At 41.5% G+C, this 25,756-nt stretch overlaps 4 protein-coding genes across 5 annotated transcripts in view; 3 read left to right on the top strand and 1 right to left on the bottom strand.

Annotated features, from left to right (window-relative positions):
• Nucleotides 1-279: 279 nt before the first annotated feature.
• LOC135582163 (transcription factor TGA2.3-like) lies at nucleotides 280-5,972 on the bottom strand. Its single transcript, XM_065093516.1, has 12 exons — nucleotides 5,832-5,972; nucleotides 5,544-5,729; nucleotides 5,059-5,147; nucleotides 4,675-4,748; nucleotides 4,435-4,599; nucleotides 3,328-3,387; nucleotides 3,153-3,230; nucleotides 3,026-3,071; nucleotides 2,681-2,943; nucleotides 2,345-2,584; nucleotides 1,078-1,220; nucleotides 280-709 (listed from the first exon to the last, which is right to left on the bottom strand). Exons 2-12 carry the CDS (start codon nucleotides 5,648-5,650, stop codon nucleotides 622-624), a joined length of 1,353 nt encoding a protein of 450 aa, XP_064949588.1. The 5' UTR covers nucleotides 5,651-5,729; nucleotides 5,832-5,972; the 3' UTR covers nucleotides 280-621.
• A 1,560-nt stretch (nucleotides 5,973-7,532) lies between these two features.
• On the top strand, nucleotides 7,533-9,719 carry LOC103976159 (ABC transporter G family member 23). The gene has a single exon (XM_009391362.3). It carries the CDS (start codon nucleotides 7,629-7,631, stop codon nucleotides 9,519-9,521), a length of 1,893 nt encoding a protein of 630 aa, XP_009389637.2. The 5' UTR covers nucleotides 7,533-7,628; the 3' UTR covers nucleotides 9,522-9,719.
• A 2,117-nt stretch (nucleotides 9,720-11,836) lies between these two features.
• LOC135598968 (phosphatidylinositol 4-phosphate 5-kinase 6-like) lies at nucleotides 11,837-16,278 on the top strand. Of its 2 annotated transcripts, none has more exons than XM_065093527.1 (8): nucleotides 11,837-13,208; nucleotides 13,928-14,092; nucleotides 14,207-14,372; nucleotides 14,465-14,581; nucleotides 14,676-14,869; nucleotides 14,968-15,074; nucleotides 15,149-15,242; nucleotides 15,743-16,278. In XM_065093527.1, the coding sequence occupies exons 1-8, from the start codon at nucleotides 11,977-11,979 to the stop codon at nucleotides 16,029-16,031; spliced, it is 2,364 nt and encodes a 787-aa protein (XP_064949599.1). In that variant the 5' UTR covers nucleotides 11,837-11,976; the 3' UTR covers nucleotides 16,032-16,278. The 2 variants fall into 2 exon arrangements, with proteins under 2 accessions (XP_064949599.1, XP_064949606.1); XM_065093534.1 differs by having other exon boundaries at nucleotides 14,219-14,372.
• Nucleotides 16,279-17,579: 1,301 nt separating this feature from the next.
• Nucleotides 17,580-25,756, top strand: part of LOC135598972 (ferredoxin-dependent glutamate synthase, chloroplastic) — a 31,182-nt gene continuing 23,005 nt past the window's right edge. Inside the window, exons 1-8 of the mRNA XM_065093544.1 lie at nucleotides 17,580-18,164; nucleotides 18,750-19,062; nucleotides 19,450-19,892; nucleotides 20,005-20,136; nucleotides 21,121-21,219; nucleotides 21,424-21,494; nucleotides 22,196-22,292; nucleotides 25,049-25,141. Coding sequence (XP_064949616.1) covers nucleotides 17,886-18,164; nucleotides 18,750-19,062; nucleotides 19,450-19,892; nucleotides 20,005-20,136; nucleotides 21,121-21,219; nucleotides 21,424-21,494; nucleotides 22,196-22,292; nucleotides 25,049-25,141 — 1,527 coding nt within the window. The 5' untranslated portion in view covers nucleotides 17,580-17,885. The remainder of the gene's footprint in view (nucleotides 18,165-18,749; nucleotides 19,063-19,449; nucleotides 19,893-20,004; nucleotides 20,137-21,120; nucleotides 21,220-21,423; nucleotides 21,495-22,195; nucleotides 22,293-25,048; nucleotides 25,142-25,756) is intronic.

Genomic DNA, 25,756 nt, shown 5'->3' on the forward strand with positions numbered 1-25,756 from the left:
AATATTATATATATATGTCATTTCAATTATTTGTTTTTGTACGGAACAATGATTTTATTATATCCATTATTAACTTAATCCGCGGGATATTTTAATTGGTGGAGCGGATGTGGAGACAGCTTAAGCCGCTTACCCTATTGCCAACCCCATCTACTCTTGTCATCGTCTTCCTCCAACCACCCTATCTCTCTGTGTGAGGGGCGCCAGCTGACGGCGTTCATGTCTGCTTCCTGATGGCACCGACGTCGACGTTGTTTAAGTATGCTATACCCCACCTCGGGACTTAAATAGCAGCGTGGAAGAGCCCCCCGCATTCACAATAAATAATAACTCTCTTTACATAGAGGAGGTGGTTGATCTTTGAAGCTACTCCACAAAAGACAAGTCCTAATCTTCCTCTTCTTCATGCTAAATGATACTAAAACAATCCACAGCTGCCAAAGAAGAAGGGTATTCCGACCTAATGATACATTGTGACGAAAAGGATCAGCCATCCCCATTACTCATCACTTTTCCTTTCGTGCTTCCTTCCTTCCTCCTCCGTAAAAAAGATATTGACTTTTTGATTGGCATGACGCCAAAACCTTTCGCCATCTGTTAACATGAAGTCAACATGTTCATTCAGAAGGCCGGAAAATGACTTTGCAGTGGCTGGTGAACTATTTGTAGGTCCGCGGTTAGCGGCATGGCGCTCTCGTTGATCGAGTTCCTGACACAAGATATCAACTATTAGCGCACCCTTTTTATCTCATCCTGCAATCTCCAAAAGAAAAGAAAGGAAGAAGCGACTCGAGACAAGTCACGACAGATTAGAAAGGATGTCCGATTGTTCTTAAGCTAACAGGAATCAATTACTTGTCAACTTGGAACTATTTCCTGTGTTATTTATTATTGGCTGTTGAGCATAGTCTGACTTCTATGAGCGATCCAACACATAGTTCTTGTCTGGATTGTATCTGACTGTTAGTGGAGCTGAATTCTGAAGCAACCTTAAATGATGAGATTTATGGCAAGATTTGGAGCTGCTGAGTGTATTCTGAAATCTTAAATGAAGCAACCTGAATTCTGAAATCTTACTCTCTAGGTCGAGAAGCCCAAAGAGAGCTGAGAGCACGGAGGCGGCTGTGATACTCGCCAATGGCTAGGAAACACCTTGCTGCTTGTCTTATTGTTAGAATTCGATGCATCTGGTGAAGAGTCTGCTGTCTTAAATTGTCGGCCTGTGTACATTAGAAAGTCAAAAAGCTTAAGTAAGACTAAACATGGAAGAAATATAAGCTTAGGAAAACAACTTTTACTAGTTACCAGAGACACAAGATATGATCTCAAGTCAACTGAGATGATCTGCTGTCCTTGAGTGGGAATAAAGAAAGAGAGAGGATCTCTTACAATTGATCATGACCAAGAATAATTCATCAGGACAATCATAGATTATATATAAAGAAGATATGGGAGATAGACCAAGTAAACATTATTGACCTGTCCCACTGAAGAAGAGGAAAGACAAACGGAGAAGTATGCTACTATTTTTTGGTTTGTCAAGATGTTGGCCCATTGTTGATGAAAACCTTATCATGTAGATAAAAGAAATATAGGATGATTGGCCTCACCCGAGGGCAGAGAAGGATGGGTTGTTGTGTCTTTTTCATGGTACTATGCATGGACAGCAACATCTGAATATTTTGTGAGGCACTTCAACATCAGAAGATTGTCCATCTAGCTTTTGATTTTGATGGGTATATGCACCAAGTACCGAAGAAGAGAAAGCATAAAATGGAAGAGAAAGGTAAAAACAAAACCAGAAGAAAGGGCAATGTGATAGGTTCACTTGAATATATACCAAGAACACTTTCCATGGACTCCATCCTGAAAAGCTACAAGCCATTGGGTTATTGCAAAAAGATGTTGGGAATGGAAGAGTGGCCAAATCTAGAGCCTTCCATCCTCAAAATCCTTCATGTGGGACCCAAGAGAAGGATGCAAGGATTCATGCTCACACCTTAACTAGTAACAAATGCCAGAGGCCTGAATCACCACATCCAGAGAGAAAGAAGCTCGCAACTTGAGCAAAAATTGGAACACATGTGAGAAATATATCTCATGTATTCAGATAAGAGACTATCTGATGTATTTGGCCCCCTCGACAATTTCTAGTGTTTCTACATTCATCTGACCGATGTTGATGGAAATGTTGTTTATGATCAATATCGAGTTTCTAACAGTGAAACAAACCTAGTGATACATAGAAAGATTTTGATTAATGCATACTTCCATGACCGGCTCACAAGTCGGGTAATTAGCAGGTGGCGATGCAAGAAAGAGAATTGAGCAAAGAAAAGAGGACCTGTCGGAGGAATCCCTCGAGATTGGCAAGCTTCCCCAATGCAATGGCCATTTGACTCATGTAATTCCCAGTACTGGAGCTCTCAACGAGGGAGTCACCGGTCACAGTATCAGCTAGCGACCGGAGGAATTGCTCGAGGCCCTGCGAGAGCGCCTCCTCCGCCTGTTGGCAAGATTGCTGGAGGCTACATATCCCTGCTACTTGCTGCTCCGTCAAGGGATCCAGTTGAGGCAGTACGATCTGGTCATTGCAGCAGAAACGAGCGCATACTAATGATGGAGGATGAGAGTAATCTAGCTGTGGGAGGAAGTGAAGGCAAATGGCTGAGAGTTCAACCTTTAGCAGCTCGGAGGGCCTGAATCCGCCCATCCATAGGAAACACCGCTCGGCAGGTGTTGTCCACAAGCCTGTGAGAACGTGGAAGACGTCTGATCTGGCTGCTGTGGCTTTGAGCTGGAAGAGCTCGTCGTAGAGGGCGAGGCATTCGTCTACTGTGACCCTGAGATCTCCATCTTGACGATGCGCTTGTAGACCTCCTCGAAGCTCCATCATCTTCTTATAGTTCTCTTCCAACCATCGGGAGTATTCCATGTCAAAAACTGCAGTATTCCATGTCAAAATCTAGTATAAGAAACGAAATCTCTTCAACAACATATCGACTGCAATGGAAGAGCTTCATACCAGAGCTGATGGTATCACCTGCACTGCCTCCTCCCAAGAAGAGACCCTGGAAACCAAAGAATTGAAAATGAGTCGATACATAGCACAGGGAAACCAATCAAGGTTGGTTAGATATGCTCGGTTCTACCTGTGCTCGAGCTCTCTGGAGATCTTGCTCCAGCTGAGTAAGTTTGATTCTGCTGGACTCTAATTGTTGTATGTAAGCCTGTCACTTCGAAGCACATTGTGTCAAATCAATCATTTTTTCCTCGATCCGAAGAAGTAGACTACAATTACCCTAACAAATCTCAAGCCAAACCAACCTTCTTTCTTAGCCGGCTTTTTCTTGCAGCTTCTCTATTCTGAGCCAAGCGTCTTAACGTCTGCAGTAACAAAAAAGGTGAGCCTTAGTCAAACGCCGGAGAGTTCTTCTTTCTATGTTTCCACAACACACAGCCACACAAATGTGCATGTCTTGTTTGTTCTACCGTACTGGATACTTGACATTTAATATGTGCAGAAGATGCTCAAGGCTGTAAACTGAAGCACAAGCAGAAAGCATTACCTGAACTATAATTCTGTGCATGCATACGCATACTCGCAAAAATACTTAATTAGCTACGTTGATACAAATATAAAATATTTACAGAGAGAGAGAGAGAGAGACGCAACCTTTGCATCTAGTACTTTCCCATCCTTCTCTGAAGAAGAACCACCAACCACATTTCTCGGCCACATGAAAGGCATGGCAAATGGTTTTGTTAAACCATGCATGGTGATGGGAGGAGGAAATAAGAGCCATATACACTTACTGTAGCACACTGACAACTGCTGTCTAGCTATTTTTCTACCACCATTTAATGCTATTCCCGTAAAATATACATAAGCATGGGATGTTAGGCAACGAAGAAGTCGAGATTTCGATGTCTTGAAATCCCGATTGTGCGATAGTGTTTGGAAGAAGATGCTGAAGAATATTTGGTTTCAAGACCTGTTTGACGACTGGGAAAACATCAACCTTAATGATGTGGCCTTTTGTCTGGTAGACTCTTAATTATTAGCAGTAGGTACTGATGAAGATGTTCAATTACATAAATCAAATAAATGTTGTCTTTTTCGATGTAAAAGCTGTTGATCTTCTTGGAGTTTGTGAGATTGGATACGCAGGCTAAGAATAGCAGTCAGCAGTTAGATGATGTCAAACCAGATGTCAACTTGTTGGAGTTTGTATCGTTTCTTGGGATGAGTGCTGGTAAAACTCTGTTCCAGGATCAGTAAGAGCCACAAGTAGGAGGAGAATCGAGATCTTAAGATTGGACCTTGTTCCTTCCGATTGAGAGAGAAGACTATAGTGCAGCTCATGTATGGTGATTATGGGATTGGAAGGGTTCGGTGATGCCATGACAGGAAGAAACCACATGAATTCGTACCTTTTCTTGAGTTCTGAGCTGTTGGTTTGGTGCCCCATCACCTGCCATTGTTCCTTGCTGCTGCTCTTCTGACTGTTCTGATGAAGCCTTTCTGCTCACCGGGGACTCTGAGTCCAGCTGGGAAATTGTGTTCTGTACAGATCCTGAATCGGCGCTCTCCTCTGGCTGTGAATTCCACTGTTGGCATTAAAGGAGGAAGTGCAACAGTCAATTTCTAGGAGTCAAAAGGTAAGACCATACCTTGGGAATTTGTTGAAATCTCATTGGCCATGATGGGAAGATCTCAAGTGTTGGGGGTCTGCTTGCGAAAAGAGCTGCATGCAGAAGATCAATAAAACTGTGTCAGAATCACAAAGGAGTAAATAGCCTTCTGTCAATGATGTTTCTAAGTGAACTTATTCCTTTTCCTGTTCAAGGCCTGCAGAGAACTAGTAGGAATGGAACAGTAAAAAGTTGGAGAGTAGGTTTCCGTGGGTAGGTGGTTGTGGGATCACATCATTCTTGGCCTCCTGCTTGCTGTGATCCCGGAGGTAGGAGACCAGTTCAAACCCCTCTTCCATGTTTGTGTTGGAGCACAAGCCAAGGATGATTGACTCTTAGATGTGTTGGGCTGGAGAGGCTTACACTTCCTTTCTTCGTCGCTCCTAATTCCAGCAACTCCATGCATGAGAGCCTCTTCCAACCCCCCAAAGTAAGCAGCTCCTTCTTGGTCACTGGTGAAGCACCCAGAAAACTTTTCATTCAACAATAAGCAGTATAATTCCAAGACTTAAGACAGATAAAACATTAACAAGAAGCAAAAAACTAAGGGAGATGATAGGCTGGCGATGAAAGGGTGCAGATCCGCTGAACCTAGAAGATCAAATATTTCTTCACAGAATGATAAAAGAAGGCAACAAGGAAGATCTGATGGATATGTCAAAATGGAAGATAGAGAGATTATAAGCTGCCTTACATCTGCTCGTGCAAAAGCTAAAGGATTTCACAAAATAGGACTTGAAACGTAACTAGGAAGCTGAAGAAAGAACGGGGAAAACACAAACAACTAGTCTTCAAACATATTAAGAAAAAGAAGCGGAAGCTAAGAGATGAACATGGAGGAACAGTACAAGAAATTTGTGGCAGAAGGTGTGATTCCATTAACTCCATGTGTCATAGGTCGACTTGAAGGTCCAGAGTCCGAAAGACCAGTTTCACCAGCGCTTTGATTTTCCATCCAAGATCCTTTCACCAACACAAACAATCACCTTTCATACACTTCATTGGATCCTTACACCTGTTGGATACCCTGCCTTCTGCAGCAAGAGAACCAAAACAAGAGAGCCAATTAAGGAAAAGAACACTCGCATACATGATCTAGCCATAGCATACTCCTCCTGAGATAAAAAGACGCTCACCTTCTCTTCTGGATCGCCACAGAGACCTTCTCTCAGTTGTTGTTCTTACACCAGAGAGAGAGAGAGAGAGAGAGAGAGAGAGAGAGCATCTGGCCAGGGATGGGGGAGTACATTTTATAAAACTAAATCATCTCAAGTTGGGCCTTGACCATTCATGGTTCTGTCACTCTCTTCTATGGGTTCTTGTCAGGGCTAAACCCTTTGTCACTGTAGATCCTGGCAAGATAGAGGTACAGGTGCACACTGGATTACTGACTCCTGCTTCATCACCCTTGCAACTCAACAAAACCAACAGGCAATACGAGACAAGAAAGTTCCCTAAAGTATAAGATAGAGCTGTGGATTTCTTCTCATGCTTTGTTGTGTTGCCAAGGATGTGAGATTACTTTGACAACACAGGGCCTTTGATAAGCACAGATTGCATAGTTAACCCTGAAGCCCCTCTCAACCAAAGCACTATGATCACCCCACAATCTGACCCACTTCCTTTTCTTAATCAAATCCTTCTCTTGAAGTGGATTGGCTTGGTGGTATTATGCCCTTGTTGATGGGTCAACATCCATGCCTTGTCGATCACCTAATGTCATTGCCACACCAAGATTCCTTTCCATAATCAGAGAGCTTCATGGAGGAGGACCTCAATCTCCCTTGTTCAAGCCCATGGAACAGTTGATGATCTTTGCAGCTCCTTAGGGTGGTACCTTCTTCCCTCCCTAGGGTTCCTTATTCCTCTATTAACTAGCTCTTGCAATTGAATTAGGTGTACCAAATTGTCTCATCAACCAGTAGATCGCTATGCACGGACTAAATTGTGTATTTTATGATGCACCCATCACTTTCAGGTAGCATGCTTTGCAACTTGTTCTTTTGACACCAATGATTGGCCTGAAAGAAAGCTTCTCAACAGGCAAAATATACTACTGATTAGGTGAAGTAAATTTCTTTGTCTCAAGGTTTTTTTATCAGCAATGGCAGCATACACAGATCCTATGATGTCGACTAAGAGTCAAGAACAAATTGAGAGTTTATGAGATCTCCCAATTACCTTTTATCTCTTCAGTTTCTCGATCCCGCGCCTTGCCGTGGCATTTTGTCGAACAGAGCGGCCGCATGGTGGACGTCGCCACGTTTTACTTGCATTTCGCTGGGATGACTGGGGACGAAGACGGAGGGGGACTGCCGCCAGGCGAGATCAGGCGGGCAGAGAGTTGAGCTCCGAGTGTGGGATTGCGCGAGTTGGGCCAAAATCGTGGGCTCCGTCACCATTGGTGGGAGGTGAAACAGGGCCTTCGAGGCTCCCTGTAGTCTCCACATCCGCGGCCGACGCAAGATGTGAGAAGATCACATCATCAGCTTGTTGTTAGGAGATCGAAGTCACCGTCGGACAAAACCTTTTTGCATTGTCTTGATGTATGATGAAATCAAAACCTCACTTCGATGATGAAACTGTTCCGCCATCGTTTTTTACGGTACAGAAGTATCACCACAACCCAAATTCCCAACTCCGCTGGTCAAACCGTGACATACAAAGCAGCACGTAATGTGTTTGTGAAATTGTATTCAATATGATTCATTTTGATTCTGATCGCCTAACGGTGCCAACCCATCCTTACTCACACGAAACCGTCTCTCCGGTCTCAGTTGGTTCCAACCCCCATTGAACGCTTTCAGACGGTTAGGTCCAACTCACACGAAACCGTCTCTCTCTCTCTACCTTTCGTCGAACGCCTTGTTTCTTACGGGACATAATCCCGCTTCTTCATCCAGGAGCTGCAGGAGTACTTGTCTTCGCCAGCAATGGAGAGTCTCTGCCTCGACGTCAACTCCACGTTGCAATACTCGTCGACCTCCGACTCCCCTCCGGAATCCAGCTCCCCGTCCTCTTCTGTCTACCAAACATCCCCTCCTCCGCCCGTGAAAGCCTCGAACAAGCTGGTCGTGACCAATCTCTGCTACACCGTCCTGCCCGAGGCCAGTCTGATCCGCTCGTGCTTCCGTCGCAAACATGAGCCTCGCGCGGTGGAGGTCCTCAGATCAGTTTCCTTCGTTGCCAACAGCTCGGAGATCCTCGCCGTCGTCGGACCCAGTGGCGCTGGGAAGTCGACCCTTCTCCGTGTCATCTCCGGCCGTTCCGGTAGTTCGCTTTTCGATCCGAGAAGCATCTCCCTCGGCGATCATTCTCTGACGAGCTCAGCCCAGCTGCGAAGGATCTGTGGCTTCGTCACCCAGGAGGACAATCTGCTTCCCCTCCTCACCGTGAAGGAAACGTTGATGTTCAGTGCCAAGTTCCGGCTGAAAGGGATGAGCGAGAGAAAGATGGAAGAGAGAGTGGAGGGACTCATCCGAGAACTGCGCCTCGAACATGTAACCGATAGCTATGTCGGGGACGCGGAGACTAGAGGGATTTCCGGAGGAGAAAGGAAGCGGCTCTCCATCGGCGTCGACGTGATCCACGACCCGCCCATCCTCCTCCTCGACGAGCCCACGTCGGGCCTCGACAGTACCTCGGCGTTGCAGGTGGTTCAGCTACTCGCTTCCATGGCCCGAACAAGGCAGCAGATCCTGATTCTAACCATACACCAGCCGAGCTATCGGATCCTTCAATATGTCTCGTCTTTCTTGCTCCTCTCCCATGGCAAGTTAGCTCATTATGGCAGCATCCAATCTCTCTCACAGACGATATCGCAGCTGGGATTCAAGATCCCTGTCCGAGTCAATCCGTTGGAGTTCGCCATGGAGATCACCCAACAATTGGAGGATTACGGTGCCAAACACGCGACCTTTAACTGTCCCAACGAGCCAAGCCAAGAACGATTAGAGGGAGACCACCCTGAGAGAGACGATGGCTACTGCTCGCGGATAGCTGAGATGAGAACACTCAGCTGGAGGTTTTGGAAGATAATCTACAGAACAAAGCAGTTGTTCCTCGCCAGAACGATGCAAGCCATCGTTGGTGGGCTGGGACTCGGCACCGTTTACCTGCGTGTGAAGTCGGATCCCGATGGTATAGCGAAGAGGCTCGGCCTCTTCGCCTTCAGCCTCAGCTTCCTCCTCTCTTCCACCGTGGAAGCACTACCGATCTTCCTGCAGGAGCGGCGCGTTCTCATGAGGGAGACATCGAGGAGGATGTATCGGGTCTCCTCCTACATGGTAGCCAACACCGTCGTCTTCATCCCCTTCTTACTGGTGGTGGCGCTTCTGTTCGCAGTGCCAGTGTACTGGCTCGTAGGCCTCAATCCCTCCATCAGCGCGTTCATGTTCTTCGTGCTGGCAGTCTGGATGATTGTGTTGATGGCCAGCTCCTTGGTTCTCTTCCTCAGTGCAGTCTCACCGGACTTCATACTGGGGAATTCTCTGATATGCACATTCCTGGGGATCTTCTTCCTGTTCTCGGGATACTTCATTCCCAAGGACAGCATCCCAAAGTACTGGATCTTCATGTACTACATCTCCCTCTACAGGTATCCACTGGACTTCCTACTGATCAACGAGTACTGGAGCGTGAGAGGCAAGTGCTTCTCCTGGCTCGGTGATGTGTGCTCTCTCACGGGTGGTGATGTTCTAAGGGCCAGAGGATTGGAAAAGGACACCAGGTGGATGGACGTTGGAATCATGTGCTGTTTCTTCTTGGCCTATCGAGTTCTCTGTTGGCTTCTGCTGGTTAGGAAGGCTTCCAAGACCATGCTCTGAATCTTCCTGCTGTGTACGTTTGTGGAGTTCCTCAAAAGCTTGCATTTTTCTGTGATTTTGCTTCATGTGTTCACTGTTTGTGGATGAACATTTCCTTTATATAAATATTTGTGCAGTGTAGGGAGAAGGAAGTTTCACTTTCTACTGTCGTCCTATATATATTGATTGTGATCAAGAAATATTTGTTCAGTGTAATCATTGCAGCTTTTGCTCCTCGCGATATCAGCCATCACCTTAGAGCATGCTATAAAGTGACATAATGGTCAATAACTTTGATCAATGAGACCTCTGTTTGATCGATCGTCAAAGATCAAAACAGAAATTGTGCGATGTTTGAAGCTCTTCGTTCGAGAGGGTGACGATGTTCGAGTCGTGAAATACATGTTGATTTTCTTCAGATTTTATAATAAAATATGAGTTTTAGAGTCAACCCATTAATAAGTCAACGCCATTGATGGGTTGTGCTGACCGACTCCTAGACAGTCATTCATCATTCGAGATGAACGGTTGAATTATCACAAAAGTGGTCAAAGCTACTCTACCATATATATATATATATATATATATATATATATATATATATATATATATATATATATATTCATTGATTAATCAACATCAGCATTCAGCATACAAGAAAGAGATAAATATTGCCCCTACCGGTCTGTCCCCACGTGGATAAGGATCTAATACAAACAATTATATATTGTTTCAATCCACGTAGGTCAATTGAAGATTGTTAGATGCATTAGGGGTTTGCTACTTCATAAAATATTTCATAGAATATTTCATCCTTGTGTATAAAATCTCATTTTTAGTATAATTAGGAAGGAGATTACTTTTTACTATATATCATCACATTTAGTTTTCAAGGATTACTAAATTAGCATTTCATGTGACATTTCGAGAGCTAGTTATTTTCACCTCGAGGACATCTCAGATAATTCTATGCACACAAGCCAGAATTACATCAGATTAATCAAGACGTCGATAATACGTTTCAATAATATTTTTGACGTTAGAAGAAGGGTTAAATGTCAAAGGTCGAGAAACCTGACAACCCCCCATTGTTGAGTCTTAGAGATCAAGCTCCTCAAATCCCTCTTGCTATCCAAGTGTGGAGGTTGGGCATCGACAGACCCATTATTGTTAAAGTGTGAATATTGGAGGCCTTATCCCCCTTGCTACTTTCACACGGAGGTTGAGAACCTCGACTCTCTTGTTACAAAGGTTGTGAATGTCAAGGAATCAGAAACACTCTCTTCTCCACAAGAGTCTATGCTAACGAGTATTTCCCTTACGTCATCGAAGTTATAGTTGAATCCCCATGAGTTAATTAACGAGCATTCCCTAATGTTATCAAAGTCATAGTGAAGTTAACAAAATAAATATTAAAATTTATAATCTCCATCCATCCCTATATGGACAAATAGTATGTTAATATATGTAGTTTAAAGATTAAAATAAAATTAATTTCAAATGAAATCCTAACCATCTTTATTTCGAGTATTTCTCAAAAGGTACACTCTTTTTTTATTTTTTTTCAAACAATATCTTTAATTTAAAAATACATAAAATAACCCTTAAAAGTTTTCTCATCAAATTGTTTTTCAACAATATTTACAATGCTTTAAGAGCACTGTAACCGATATCGAAAGATACCGTAAATAACATCATATTTACCTTTTGATTGTCATCATCAGATCATTAGAAAATTATATTTTAAACTCATAATTAATTTGATTGAGATTAAAGTTAATTTATATTATTCATAGTATTTTTGAGTAGTTCTTACGATATTTCGATTAGTTCCAACTTTTTTTAGAAATAATTTAGATATTTTTTTAAATTAAAGATACTATTTAAAAAATTAAATAAGAATATCAATTGAAAAGTATTTAAAATATAAGAATTTTCTAGAAAAAAAAATACTTATACATATATGTTATATTATATTATTCTATGCATCATTGTCATTTCTGTTATACGAGTCATGTGTTGGTTCTTTGGTCCGTGCGTACAAAGCAGTGGACGGACTCGTCGTTGCTCACGGATGAGGATCCTCTCCCAGAAGCCAGTGTAATAACGGCAGGCTGGAAAATAGGCACGTCCGCCTCTTCCGACCTTCCAGTTGTTGGGAGGAGACGCATCGCAATACAACGAAACAACGCAACAAAACTCTCCTATTTTGTTGCCCTTTTTTTTTTTTTTTCATTAATAAAAAAAGGAAACAAAAAAAAAAGAAAAGAAAAAGAAAAGAAAAGAAAAAAAAAGAAAAGACATAACCCCATCGCCTCCCTCGTTCTTCTCTTTTCTTTCCCTCGGTGTCCTCGGCTTCCTCCCTCTCCTTGCCGATCGGCGTGGTTTCGGCAATGCTTTTGTTGGACTCGGTTGTGATGCTGCGTCAGTAGAAGAGAGAAGAGGCGGGGATACGTACAAGAGCCGGAGGAATAGAATGTACAAAGCGCAGCAGCACAACGCCAAGGCGTGGGAGTCGGCCATCCGGAAAGCACAGCAGCAGCTGCATCAGCGCCGCTGCATCTGCCCCCTCTCGCCCATGTCTGTCGCCCCCGCCGGCGACGACACCGGATCCTCCTCCTCGCCCCGCGGAGGGGGCGACGACGGCTCACTCGAGGCCGAGGCCGAGGGGGAGGACGAGGTGTACCACGCGGAGCGCTCCTTCCCCATCGGCGACCTCTACATCGGCCAGTGGTCCCGCGGTGTGCCTCACGGCACCGGCAAGTACCTCTGGACGGACGGGTGCATGTACGAGGGCGAGTGGCGGCACGGGAAGACCACCGGCCGCGGCAAGTTCTCGTGGCCCTCCGGCGCCACCTACGAGGGCGAGTTCAAGGCCGGGTTCATGGACGGCTTCGGCACCTACACCGGCGCCTCTGGCGAGACCTACTGGGGAAGCTGGTCCATGAACCTGAAGCACGGTCACGGCAAGACGTCCTACACCAACGGCGACTCCTACGATGGCGAGTGGCGCTCCGGCCTACAGGACGGCCATGGCCGCTACGTTTGGCGCAATGGGAGCGAGTACGTCGGGCAGTGGCGCGCCGGGCTCATCCATGGCAGAGGATCCCTCATCTGGGCTAATGGCAACCGGTTCGATGGCGGGTGGGATAATGGATGCCCGAGGGGCAACGGCAGCTTCCGATGGGCTGACGGCAGCCTCTACGTCGGCGAATGGAGTAAGGAGAATGCCAAGATCGAGCAGAATGGGGTGTACTACCCTTCGCCCGCTGTGACTTCCCCCACGGCACGAGATCCACAGGAAGCCTTTGCAGTTGACCTCCAGGAATGCAAGATACCGTCGGGGGAAACTATGTCTTTACTTCCCTCACAGAAGGCCATCAATTGGCCTGGCATTGAGGTGTGGAGGTCTCCCAAGGTCCCTGAATCTGGCGCCACCGACCGCTCCAGGATTCAGGCCTTGGTCGATAACGCCGATCACTGGTTGCCGCCCAGAAGGCCGAATGGTAGGACGCATCCTGTGCCCTGGGACATGGTTGATAGGAGTAAGGTACCTGTGAAGGGTGGAAGTGAGGTGGAGCCAAAACTGCCAATGAACCCACCACACATGGCCTGGCCACCTCCAAGACCAGTGAAGAAACATGGAGAAACCATCACAAAAGGGCACAAGAATTACGAGCTTATGCTCAATCTCCAGCTCGGGATCAGGTATTGTTTTCTTCTGCATGGCTATTTGTAGCCTTTGGTGGATGCTACTATCATGCATATGGTGATGAAGTTGGTTCTCCTATTAAAGGCATCAACATTCAGATAGTGCAGAGGTCTTAGGAACACCATGGTGCAAAACCATCCTAAGAATGGTCCTGTCCAATTGGCTTTCATGTGTTGAAATGTGTAATTTCATTACATTAGTTGGCTGTGCGTTCATTTTCAATGGTCCATTTATGTTATTGCTAAAAAGATATGTAACATTTGAATAAAGATAACTCTTAAGGGTAAACATGTAGGTTTTGTTTTTTCATTTACGGCTTTATATTAGCATGGTTATGAACTCAGAAGAGTCTTCTTCTCATTGGATCTGATATTTATATCTGAGATTTTCGGTCAGGTTTTTCTTCTTTTTTTCTTTCAGCTAGAATTAACTTCAGCTGCTTTGTATAATTGATATTATGTATTTTTTGGCAGAATCAGATTTATCGATGAGTTGTGACTATGAAAACAAAAGAATTTTTCTAGTGCTAATCTGTTATAGGTTGGTGCACATATAAGATTAATTTATCACATCTACATTGTATTGCAATGTGCATATGATTCTCAATAAAAGAGATACTAAGACAATGGACATTACTAGTTTATTTATAAGATAAATGATTGTTATGTATCCTTTTTCTCCAGAGTTCTTAAATTTAATGTTTGTTGCCATACAGACATGCCGTTGGAAAACAAAGTCTATCTCATATGGAGCTGAAATCATCAGCCTTTGACCCAAAAGAAAAAGTGTGGACAAAGTTTCCTCCTGAAGGATCAAAGCATACACCTCCACATCAATCATGTGATTTCAGATGGAAAGACTACTGTCCGTTAGTATTCAGGTAGGCCATTGACTTTTGCTTTGTTGTGCCCCAAATGTCCCGAGAGTTTTTATTCTTAAACTAGTTCAGACTTTTAAGACTTGACGAGACATTATACTTAAATTGAATGTTCAGGACACTTTGCAGGCTGTTCAAAGTTGATGCAGCAGATTACATGATGTCTCTTTGTGGCAATGATGCTCTTCGGGAGCTATCATCTCCGGGAAAGAGTGGAAGCTTCTTCTACGTGACTAACGATGACAGATACATGATAAAGACAATGAAGAAGTCTGAAGTAAAAGTGAGTTTCTTTGCCCATTGGATTCATTTTTTCTATTTAAAAGGGGGAAACCTATTCCTGATCTACCCAATACGTAACGTATTGTTCTACAGGTCCTTCTGAGAATGCTTCCAGCATATTATAACCATGTCCGGAAATTTGAGAACAGTTTGGTGACCAAGTTCTTTGGTCTTCACTGTGTAAAGTTAGCTGGATCTTCACAGAAGAAGGTCAGAATGTGGGTCTCAGTGAACATCCCTTTTGATTGGAAGATTTATTTTCATGATACATAAGGTTTTGCATTTTTCTGTTACAATTAATCAGGTCCGCTTTGTTATAATGGAAAATTTGTTCTGCTCTGAGTATGCTATTCATAGGCGCTTTGACCTGAAAGGATCTTCCCATGGTCGGATGACCAGTAAGCCAGAGTCTCAGATTGATGAATACACTACTTTAAAAGATCTTGATCTTAATTTTATTTTTCGTCTCCAACGGCCTTGGTTTCAAGAGTTCCAAAGGTATTGTTATCAATTATGTGTAGTTTCATGGCATTTTGACCCTAGAAGCTCTATGTTTTTCTTATGTATAATAGAGTTAACAAATGTGCCTTCTACAGGCAAGTTGACAGGGACTGTGAGTTTCTTGAGCAAGAGAGGATCATGGATTATAGCCTTCTAGTGGGAGTCCACTTCAGAATTTCGAGAGAGATGCCTTTGCTTGAAGGTTCAATTTAATATTTCTGAAATGCCATCAAAACATATGATTCTAGTTTACTGACTTCATTTACTAAGTTGCAGATCTGTTGGTGAAAGGTGGTGTCGTTGATAGCAAAAGAGAAGCAACATTGCAGCCTCCAAGAGATGTGGATCAATTTCTTTATGATCCAAATAGGTATAACCATTATGATTTAGTCACTTTGTTTTCTTTGTTATGTGTCCTCTTGAGAAGTATTCTTATTATTATTCCAAACTATTAGGGGATCTTTTGACAACGCAGTTAGATAGTGCAATGTGCCATGCTTGCTTCTTCTATATATTCTATTCTCTTGATGTTTAACATGTGACAAATAGTGTTCCGTCGTAACTTTTTCATGGTTTACTTGTTAAATCCTAACATTAAATTGTTAAATTCAGACTGTCTGAAATGCCTGACATAGTTTTCTCTAATTCTATGATATTGATATTGAAATATGATTCTTCATGATGTTAATGCAGAAGTTTGTGCTATAGTTATTTTAACCTCCTGGATCTGAAATCATTTATCTCACTGAATGCTTTGTTCTGTGTTCGTATACATTTGTTATAAAGCATCTACATCCGTAAAACATCAAGCCATTGACTTCTGCAGACTAGCCCTTGAGTTTTTTTTCCCCTCATATTTGGATGCTGTAGGGCGGCAAAAATCCGACTAGGAGTGAACGTGCCAGCTAGGGCTGAACTGTCAGTTAGGAGGAGTTATAGCGATTCCCAGCTTATTGGAGAAGCCACTGGGGACTTCTATGATGTTGTCTTGATTTTTGGCATTATAGACATATTGCAAGACTACGATATCAGCAAAAAACTAGAGCATGCATACAAGTCCATTCACTTTGATCCAGCCTCAATATCAGCGGTAGATCCGAAACAGTACTCTAAACGCTTTCGTGACTTCATATACAGAGCTTTCACAGAAGATGCCTGAACAAAACTCTTAGCTGAAAGCATCAACAGGCTTTCTTGGTTGACTTGTACTTGAGGAAAACACCCAAGAATCTGGTCGGGCAGCAAACTGGGCTCTCAGCTATCGGCACGGCACACATGTACATTACTTCAGTGTGATCAACATCAGATGTTGCTGCCTCAGCCACAACTGAGACCTTGGAGCTCAGCCTGTGGCTCCCAAATGTGGTTCTGCTGCAGTAAATGTGAATATGGCTTCATTCATTTCACTAATCATTTATTTGCACAGGTAGTACTAATTATCTTAATGCGAGGTATGGTAGAAAAAATGTAACAAGGAGCATGTAAGCCATTTAGAGTTGTAACATGCATCAGATGTGATTTCCTTTTTTTTTTTTGTTTTCATTGGAAGAGCAACAGGAATTTGCTAGATACTGTACAGGGTTCCGGAACAGAACCTAAGATTGTGTTAGCATGTAAAGCATGTCAAAACAATGACAACAGAAGCAAGCTTTGTCACATGTGGATTTGTCGTATATGCTAACTTAGATGGTCAACCAGCCATGATGCGAAGTCATCAAGATAAGATCAAATCGCTCCACTCTGTGTCTTTGATTCTTATGCTGTGTTATAGAACACGAACGGCGAAGAATCTCCTGACGGATCTCATTAATAAACGTAGACCGTCTGATCCTGACGACTTCCTCCACGTGCTCCGCTCTACTTGTACATATCTCCGCTACCCAAGTTGATGATGGTAAGTATTATTTTAGCCCTTAATAAGGTCACGGAGGACGTGTTGCACACTTGTTTACGCTTCCGGACCTATCACTCCGAGAAATGCCAACCGATCCCAGATTCCTCGTGGGACCCATCAGGGTCCCACTCTATCTATCCAATAATCTCGCGGGTAGGTCGTCCGGTACGGGAAAATTGAAGAAGGAAAGCCAACCGCTGCCCGAATATTCACGGCGTCCGTCTCCTCCGGCCTCCACGAAGACGTCATCACCGACGTCGACACGCGTCGTTTTAACGTGTCACCTTATTTGTGGAGTAACCACACGCAAACGAGTAAAATAAGCCCACTCTGTTCTTTGGTAAGCATGAGATAGATCACTGTAGCCCGTACACAAATTATAACATAATTAGTTATATTATTAATGAGGGAAAATATTCTGCCAGTCAGATACTGTTTGCATAATATAATACAATATTATTATTATCTTCGCAAAGCACCTCCACTTCGCATAACATATCGAATAATTATTATCCTATGAGTTTATCCGTAGCATACGTACATTATGCATCAAAATTAAAATAGTAGTTCGATACCATCATTTGGGACCAAGTAAAAAGAGGGGTATAAAAGACTGGATCAAACGAATGTACAAGTCGCAGCCAGCTACGTGCCACGAGGAGCGCAGGTGCAGGCATCGGTAGGAAGACACCATCTCATTGGGGCTCCGGTCGTCCTGCAAATTTGGATCCACTGGCTGGGGTGGGTTCCAAGAAGTGGCTCCCGCTTGTTCGTGCGATACATATGGCGCTGTGGCAGCACTTCTGCGCCGAGGAGCACGGCAGCCACAACCCCCTTATTTGACTCCCGAAACCCAGAGAGGCCATTTATCCCAAGAAAATTTCGGCCGTTTCCCTGCTTCACCCTTCCCACCCTTCCCTCTATATCTCATCGGTGGAGAGAGACGTGAGAGGAGGCGGATTCTCTCTCCTTCCCTCTCCCTATCTATCCTTTCGTATTCCACAAACACACTCACTCTCCCTCCTTCCTCTATCCTCATCTCAGCGCCTCCACACGATCCATCTCTCGTCCCCTCCCCCCCCCCCGCCCCGGGCGAGGGTTAGCGACACCGCCTCGCGAATGGCCAGCCCGTCCAATCACTTGCCCGCTACGCCCAAGATCCTCCTCCGCTCCTCGCCGTCGAACCCGATCTTTCTCGCCTCCAACCGGAGTTTGTTCGTCGGCGATGCCTCCTGTCTTAGCCGGCGGCGGAGGCGGCATCGGGCGGCGGCGCTCAGGGGAGTCGGTGCGAGCGGATGGTCCTCGGCGTCTGTTAAGGCGGTGCTTGACGTGGACCGCCAGGGGGCTGCTCTCAGGGCGTCGGTGGTCAAACAGCGTTGTCCGGATGATCGGCCACAGGTATAAACTTCCTCGAATGTTAAATAAGATAACGATAGTTGGATCTACCGTTTTGTAGTTCTTCGTTTGTTGAATAGGCCTTTTTTGCCTTTCCGATACACGTGAGTTTACTTATTGATAATTGAAACCGATCAACAGCGTCGAATGTTCTTCAGAGTTCGGAGTTTCAGGTCAGCAGCTATGCGATGGATTTGCTTGCTTTGTATCTGAAATCTTGGTCTCTGTTGGTTTTTCTACTGCTTAGTTTTTCGTGGACGGTCGAATCTTGTAAACGTTGTTCTCCCCTTCTCGCACATTATATCGATGCACAAGGAGCTTATTTTTGTACGGAGTCAGAGTGCTTAGGAACTGTGATAGATTTTCTTCATCGTATAATGGCTGATAGATATTCTGTTAGATTGAACTATAAGAATTTGAAGTAAGACCTGTAAAGTTGGCTACAAGGGGAGCAACATTTCCGGTTTACATCAAATTCCTATTCTTGAATAGTAGTAGCTTGGTCTATTTGTTCTAGCGCATGATTATCAACAAATATTGCATTGGATATTCTTTTTTTTTTGCAATAAATTTTTTCTTTCTTATCAGGTTGCTAGTTTGAGCGATATCATCTCAGAAAGAGGAGCTTGTGGGGTTGGGTTCATTGCAAACTTGAAGAACGAGCCTTCTCATAAGATTGTAAAGGATGCTCTTACAGCTCTGGGTTGCATGGAACATCGTGGAGGTTGTGGGGCAGATAATGATTCTGGTGATGGGGCTGGTGTGATGACTTCAGTTCCATGGCAGCTGTATGATAATTGGGCTGTCAAACAAGGACTTGCTTCCTTGGACAGGTCGAAGACTGGCGTTGGAATGGTTTTTCTTCCAAAAGATGAAAAGTTCATGAAAGAAGCAAAATCAGGTACTGCAGAAAATGCTTAATTTCTGGTTAGTTTGATCTCCAAAGTATTTTTACCTTAATTTTGTGAATACAACATTTTATGCTAATTAGCTATATCTATGTCTGGTGCTTATGTATACAGCGATGTCCATTTAAAAAATCTAAAGGATTTTACTTTCTTTTTACCATATTTTGCATGATGTCTCACATTTCACGTATGAGTCAACTTTCTGCTGCTTTTCAACGTTTGGATTATTAATTTCTTAGCCAATAAACATTATCTCAGTTTCTCTTCATGTCAATGAGTAGAAAAAAGAGTTTACTTACTGTTTCCTTCTTGTTTTCATTTTAATCTCCACTATTTTTATGAGCTATGTGATTTTGAACTGTTGTTTTTCTTTGTAACAGTAATCTCGAAGATATTCTTAAAAGAAGGATTGGAGGTCATTGGTTGGAGACCTGTTCCGGTGAATTCATCAATAGTTGGTTACTATGCCAAAGAAGCAATGCCTAGTATACAACAAGTGTTTGTCAAAGTTTCAAAAGAGGAGAATGCCGATGACATTGAGAGAGAATTATATATTTGTAGAAAGTTAATTGAAAGGGCAACAAAATCAGAAGAATGGAAAGATGATGTCTACTTTTGTTCTCTATCAAATAAAACAATAGTTTACAAGGGCATGCTTCGCTCAGAAGTTCTGGGACAATTTTATTTGGACCTCCAGAATGAACTTTATGAATCTCCTTTCGCAATCTATCATCGAAGATATAGCACTAATACTAGCCCCAGATGGCCTCTTGCGCAACCAATGAGGTTACTTGGTCACAATGGGGAGATCAATACGATACAGGTCTTTTGTTGTTTCATTATTTAGTGGTTTGGTGTCTATTATTTTAACATCAAGGAATCAACTTATTTGTTTCTGTAAAACAATTTCTTAGAATTTTTTTGTTTAATTACAGGGGAACTTGAACTGGATGCAATCTAGAGAAGCAACACTAAAGTCCCCTGTTTGGCGTGGTCGCGAGAATGAAATTCGGCCGTTTGGTAATCCAAAGGCATCTGATTCAGCAAACCTTGATAGTGCAGCAGAGGTATTGTCCTGCTCATTTTGATTATATATTTTTAAACCCTACATAAATTGGCATATAAAAGTGATTTTGATTACATATTTTTATAACCGCAACAACCCACGAAGAGCATGCATGTGTTGTGTGGTTTCAGTTCCTGTTGTTACCATTTGACTGGATATATGTATTCATTATCTGTTATCAGATCTACATGAGGTAGTAAAATTTATTTGATTGGATGACTATAACTACAGACAGTGGTACAACCTATCTAGTGGACAATTTGATTTTTCTTTATTTTCTTGTAGAAAATTATGTTGTGGCTTTGTCACATTGAAGCTTGTTGTCATCATACAGACAAGCAATATCTGACATAGTGACTTTCTCTTGTATTTATGTACAATGTATTATGCTTATTATACCAAAGCAAGTGCATGTAATCCATTTATTGATCCAGATCTAGGATCTGGATGATTTGATTTGATATATTATATTCATTATAATTACACTACATGTGGCTTTCTAGCACTAAGCATCAGTGTGCCTAGTAGTGTTATGACATCATATGCAGCATGTATGATATGTGCTCCATGCTGTCTCGTACAGCCCAGCAGTGTCATCAAGAATTCTTTTTGTGCTTAAAAGTTAAAAAAACGATGGCAAACATGATGTAGTTACTTAAGCTTGATTATCACTTGCTTCCAACAATTCCACTTCTCGATGTGCACCTGTGGAGTTCAAATCTTCAAGATCTTTCTTTGGTGCTGGGCAGGATTATGATTATTGATATTATGGTCTAACTTTAAAACCTATTGGGACCTTAAAAACCCTAAGCGCTGTTTGCTGTTTTTTGATTGATGCATCATGCTGATGTTGTCTTGGTAGTTGAGTTTCCTGCTCACTCCAACAGCAGCAATAACAAGTCTTCTGGCTGATCAAGTTTTTTTTTTGTTTTATGATCATTTTTGATAGGTTTAAATTAATATCATTCTTGTTTCATGTGACCAGTTATTACTGCGAAGTGGTCGAAGCCCAGCAGAAGCTCTTATGGTTCTTGTTCCTGAGGCATATAAGAATCATCCTACACTGATGATAAAATATCCAGAGGTAGGATTTTCTTGTTGTTATAAGTTTTGGTGATTGTTATGCAAACTCCATTCTTGAAAATATTCTGTCTTCATGTTTGTATTTTGTGCATTTTCATCTCTGTGGATTTTTAATTGTCAATCTTTTTTATTCAAAAAATAATTCTGTATGCTACTTTTATTTCATCCTTTATTTTTTTTCAAAGTGAAGTTTCGTTTGTTTTAGGTTGTTGACTTTTATGACTACTACAAAGGACAAATGGAAGCTTGGGATGGACCTGCCTTGCTTTTATTCAGGTATCATATGTTGGATCTATCATGGCTTAGTGGTCAAATTTGTCCTTTCAACTATTTGTTTGTGTGCATTTAATAGTTGAATGCTGTTGCTTTTGATTGTGGCCTTTTGTTATTTATTTTAGTGTGTACTGGAGAAACTTTATGGTAAATTATATGTTTGCATTGTTTGTGTGTAGCCCTAGACATGGTGGCTTGAAGTTTTTATGACAAAGATATAGCTTGTGTCTCGGGAAAATGTGTGGATGCCTATTTTAGCTTACACAGAAGTTTGTTCGACTTTGAACGGTAAGGGGTCAGTAAGACCTCTCCCTAGTTAGAGTAGGATTCGACTTATTGCTGTCCACACACACACACACACACACACACACACACTCCAGAAAAAAATTGCCTAAGTTCTCTATAAATCCATTTTTGATGTGTGACTAAACCAGGGTGTTTTGTATTTTCTATTTATGGTTGCTCAATATGTATAACTGGTGTTCTTATGCCATTCTGTTAAAACAACAATTTGCTTTGAACAAAATGTGTTAAGTGTTTTTTACTATGATTGGGAAAATTATCTGATTTTTTTAACTTCAGACTTTTGTCGATGTATTTCACTGTCATATGTAATTAAGGATCTGAATTTGAGGAAGCAACGACTAAATTAATTTTGTCTCATGATCTTTTATGCCACAAGTAACATATTTTGGCTGAAATAGTGATGGAAGAACGGTTGGAGCTTGTCTTGATCGAAATGGTCTTCGTCCTGCTCGATATTGGCGAACAGTCGATGACATTGTCTATGTTGCATCTGAGGTACCATCTGTTTCCTAATTTTAAAAGTAATAAGTCATGGATTCTTTGCTATTATCTAAACAATATTTGAGGTATGTGGTTTTATTATTTAATTATTGTCAGAATTGTTTCTAGTGGTGTCTTTGTTGTCCCATAGAATAATTTCAAGTGGCATTATCTTTTACAGTAAATTGTTTGAAATTATGTCTCTTCATGACCATTAATATAATCTGCCTGTTAAGTATAATAGTAAGAAAGTAATAAATTGGTTTTTTTAGCATACAATAATCTATACAAAAAAAATCCCAAAGGTGCTAAGTGTAGTCTATTCTGTTACTTATGAACTGCTCATTAAGAGAGCTGTATGGTTTCAGGGAAGTTGCATTGGACATAATTGACTTTGATATAACAGTAGTATTGTTTCAGTTAAATTGATATGGACAGCCATTCTTCTAGAATCCTTAAGCATTTCATCTCCGTAGTCCAATTAAAGGAAGTCATCAGAAAGCAAAAATATTTCAAATCATTCCTACAAAATTTATAAATACAGTATAACATAAAAAATTTACATTCTTTTGGTAATTGAGTCTGTTGCCTTTCCAGTATAGAGTGAATAAAAAGATATAATGTGATTCTTATTCAAGGTTGAAAGTTGAAACAAATCTTTTACTTATGTTGATAATCTTAAGATAAATATTCTTTTGTTAAATTTTGTTAATAGATGAAGTTCATAATATAGAACAGTAGTTACTTTCTTATAACTAAATGCGCTTTAATCTGTTATCGTAGTCAAGCATATCCATTTAAAATTTTGATTTTGAGCCAATTGATGCCCAAAGTCTTTCTTGGTTGTTGTGAGTATTAGGAGTGGAGATGGCGAATTACTGTGGTTTCCTCGTCAGTAGGTCTCAAATCACAAATCTTTTGATACAGTTACTCACTATTGGCATCTACTATCGGTCTAGATGCTGTGTTTGTTAAACATGTTCAGTTTTTTAGGGTGGATAGAGACCATGACCATCTACTTTTTTTTTTCATTTGTTTTACATTCTCAAGCAATTTATATATAAAGATTGCACATATTGTTTTATGTTGTTGGTCAATTCATGCCTTCCAGAAGAGTACTGTTCTTTACAGCAGAGCTTGTCATTTTCTCTTTCTTTAGACTCTTTGCATTTCTACAGAATTTGGCATGGTTGCTTCATGATCTCATGAACTGAAACTGCTACCAATAACAACTCTTTCTAAGATCAACTAGGTTTTCTAGGTAAGAAGTCAGTTCTATTGCCTTATCCCTAGGAAAAGTTGGCACCAACTTTCATGTTAGTCATAATTTTAAATTGTTCTCTATTGCTAATTTCTTATTGCTTATATGGACAAGCAGTATTTATTTTGCTTGGCAAATGCATCTTATTATACTTTTAGTCAAGGTAAGTTGTTTGTTAGTTAACTGTTCAACCATTTGGTCAACTGTATCTTTTGGGGTGTAGCTAAAGTACTAAACAAAGAATTTGGATTATGTAGATGCAATTTATATAATATTTGTTAAGATAGTCGAGTAAACACTTATTTCAATATTGCTTTCTTGCTGTTTTCTGTCTTTTAAGCTGTGAATACTAGATCTAGTTGTTGTCTTTATGATGGTGGATGATGGGTGACAAACCATGTCACCAAATAGACTCACCTAACCTACTAGATTCGTCAAGTCTGCATGCAGCCATAAATTGAGCGACCAACGTTTCTACTTCTGGCATTGATTGAGAAGACATCTTAGATGCTTGGTAGGTTTTTTTGGCAACTTTTCATATGGACATTGGTCCATGATTGATGTCTGTAATTATTGGTGAATATCCATGCATTGTCACTAAAGTGTATAGTCCATGATGAAGGTATATTGGAAGAGCAAGTTTATTTGCTAATTTTTTGTACATAATTTCTTCATTAATCTGTCACTTAATGAACATTTACACTTGTAGACATCATCACATATAGCTGAGGATTACAATGTTCCATGGTCCTAGTGTTTTGTACTTTAGTATTACATTAGTCATCAGTTTTCTGGTTAAAGGAGCTTGGCATCAGTTTTCTGAGGGCGTTCTGTTGATTATTATACGTCTTCAGTTTCACGGACCTCATGTAGAAATGCTAGATGCATGTCTATAAATTGTAGATCTATCTATAAATGTTTAGTACCATATGCCAAGTGAGAGCATAAGAGCCAGCTGGAGTATTTCTTTGCTGGATAATATGAGAATATTGTCTAAACTTCAAATTGTATGAAAAGTTGTTGAACTTGTTATTTCATTTCTCCATTTTCTATTAGAAAACGAGCAGTCAGTGAAGAAGGCTCTTGTCAATGTGGGATTAGGGGATGGTCAATATACAAATAGAGAGGCTGTTTTCACAACTCAAAACTCTGGTCACCTAGATCTAAGAGGAACAATCTTACTATGACAACAAGGCCCATCTTCTGTTCCATTTTCTACTGGTACATCAAAATTAACATTTTAAACAGATTTAGTCATAAAAGCAGCACTTATGATAATGTATCAAATCGAGACCAATTTGTCCTGTGTCATGCATTCTTAAATTTCAAATATACCAGAAAGTGCTGATAGAGATTGAGTCTATTTCACACTATGAAGTAATTTCTATGGTTGGCTTTCAAACACTCGTCGCTTATTTGCTACTTAGTATGGACAAGTGCTTGTTGAATTTATTGTTTTTTGAGGCTTCCTGACCCATTTGTTTTGTTTGTTGTTAATACTTGTTTGTAGGTTGGTGTTCTGCCAATGGATGAATCAAAGATTATAATGAAGGGTCGATTAGGTCCAGGAATGATGATAACTGTTGATCTACAGAGTGGTCAGGTAATTATGCCTTTCCCGTTGTAGCATTGATAATTATTTATTTGATTTCTGTATTCTAAGTGAGGTTTGCCATATTGAAGTGTACCGCCCGTACTGGGCGGTATGTATCGGTCCAACAGGTTGTCGGTACACGGATCGTTCGGTACCGCTATAGTGCTACGGTACTATACTGTAGCACTTCTACAGTATGAAAAAGTATAAAATTGTTTTGTACAACAGGGTGTACCGCTCGGTATGCCCTGATGTACTGCCCAGTACACTGGTACCGTACCATACCGAGCCCAGGTCGAAACGCTGGTACGGTACGGTACGGTACGACGAACCTTGATTCTAAGTATACAATTTAAATTTAGTGATTATATCTTATCATTTATTTAGTCCAATTGGCTTCATATTTGAAGAAAGAGTGACATGTGGGATTAAATTTGTATTTGATCATGTTGAGTTACTGCTGTATCATTGTAGTTGCATTGGTCAAGATTGCTCTTGATCGATTTATGCCAACCAAGAACAATTTGAGAGCAGCAAGAAATTAGTGGTCAGCCAAGATTAGGTTGAATTAGCAGGAATCAACTGTGATTTAGTTAGAATTAGACTGAGATCAGTAGGAATTGG

Source organism: Musa acuminata, chromosome BXJ1-2 (genome assembly GCF_036884655.1).
Source record: "Musa acuminata AAA Group cultivar baxijiao chromosome BXJ1-2, Cavendish_Baxijiao_AAA, whole genome shotgun sequence".
In the NCBI taxonomy this organism is placed as follows: domain Eukaryota; kingdom Viridiplantae; phylum Streptophyta; class Magnoliopsida; order Zingiberales; family Musaceae; genus Musa; species Musa acuminata.

Excerpts from the sequence above, each read along its gene's own strand:
- LOC135582163 (XM_065093516.1), bottom strand. The coding sequence starts at position 5,650 with ATGGAAAATCAAAGCGCTGGTGAAACTGGTCTTTCGGACTCTGGACCT. Across the intron at positions 4,749-5,058 it reads GAGCGACGAAGAAAGGAAGT|CTCTTTTCGCAAGCAGACCC; the intron begins GTAAGCCTCTCC and ends TTCTGCATGCAG. Across the intron at positions 3,072-3,152 it reads TCCAGAGAGCTCGAGCACAG|GGTCTCTTCTTGGGAGGAGG; the intron begins GTAGAACCGAGC and ends TTTGGTTTCCAG.
- LOC103976159 (XM_009391362.3), top strand. The coding sequence starts at position 7,629 with ATGGAGAGTCTCTGCCTCGACGTCAACTCCACGTTGCAATACTCGTCG.
- LOC135598968 (XM_065093527.1), top strand. The coding sequence starts at position 11,977 with ATGTACAAAGCGCAGCAGCACAACGCCAAGGCGTGGGAGTCGGCCATC. Across the intron at positions 14,093-14,206 it reads TACTGTCCGTTAGTATTCAG|GACACTTTGCAGGCTGTTCA; the intron begins GTAGGCCATTGA and ends TTGAATGTTCAG. Across the intron at positions 14,870-14,967 it reads TGGTTTCAAGAGTTCCAAAG|GCAAGTTGACAGGGACTGTG; the intron begins GTATTGTTATCA and ends TGCCTTCTACAG.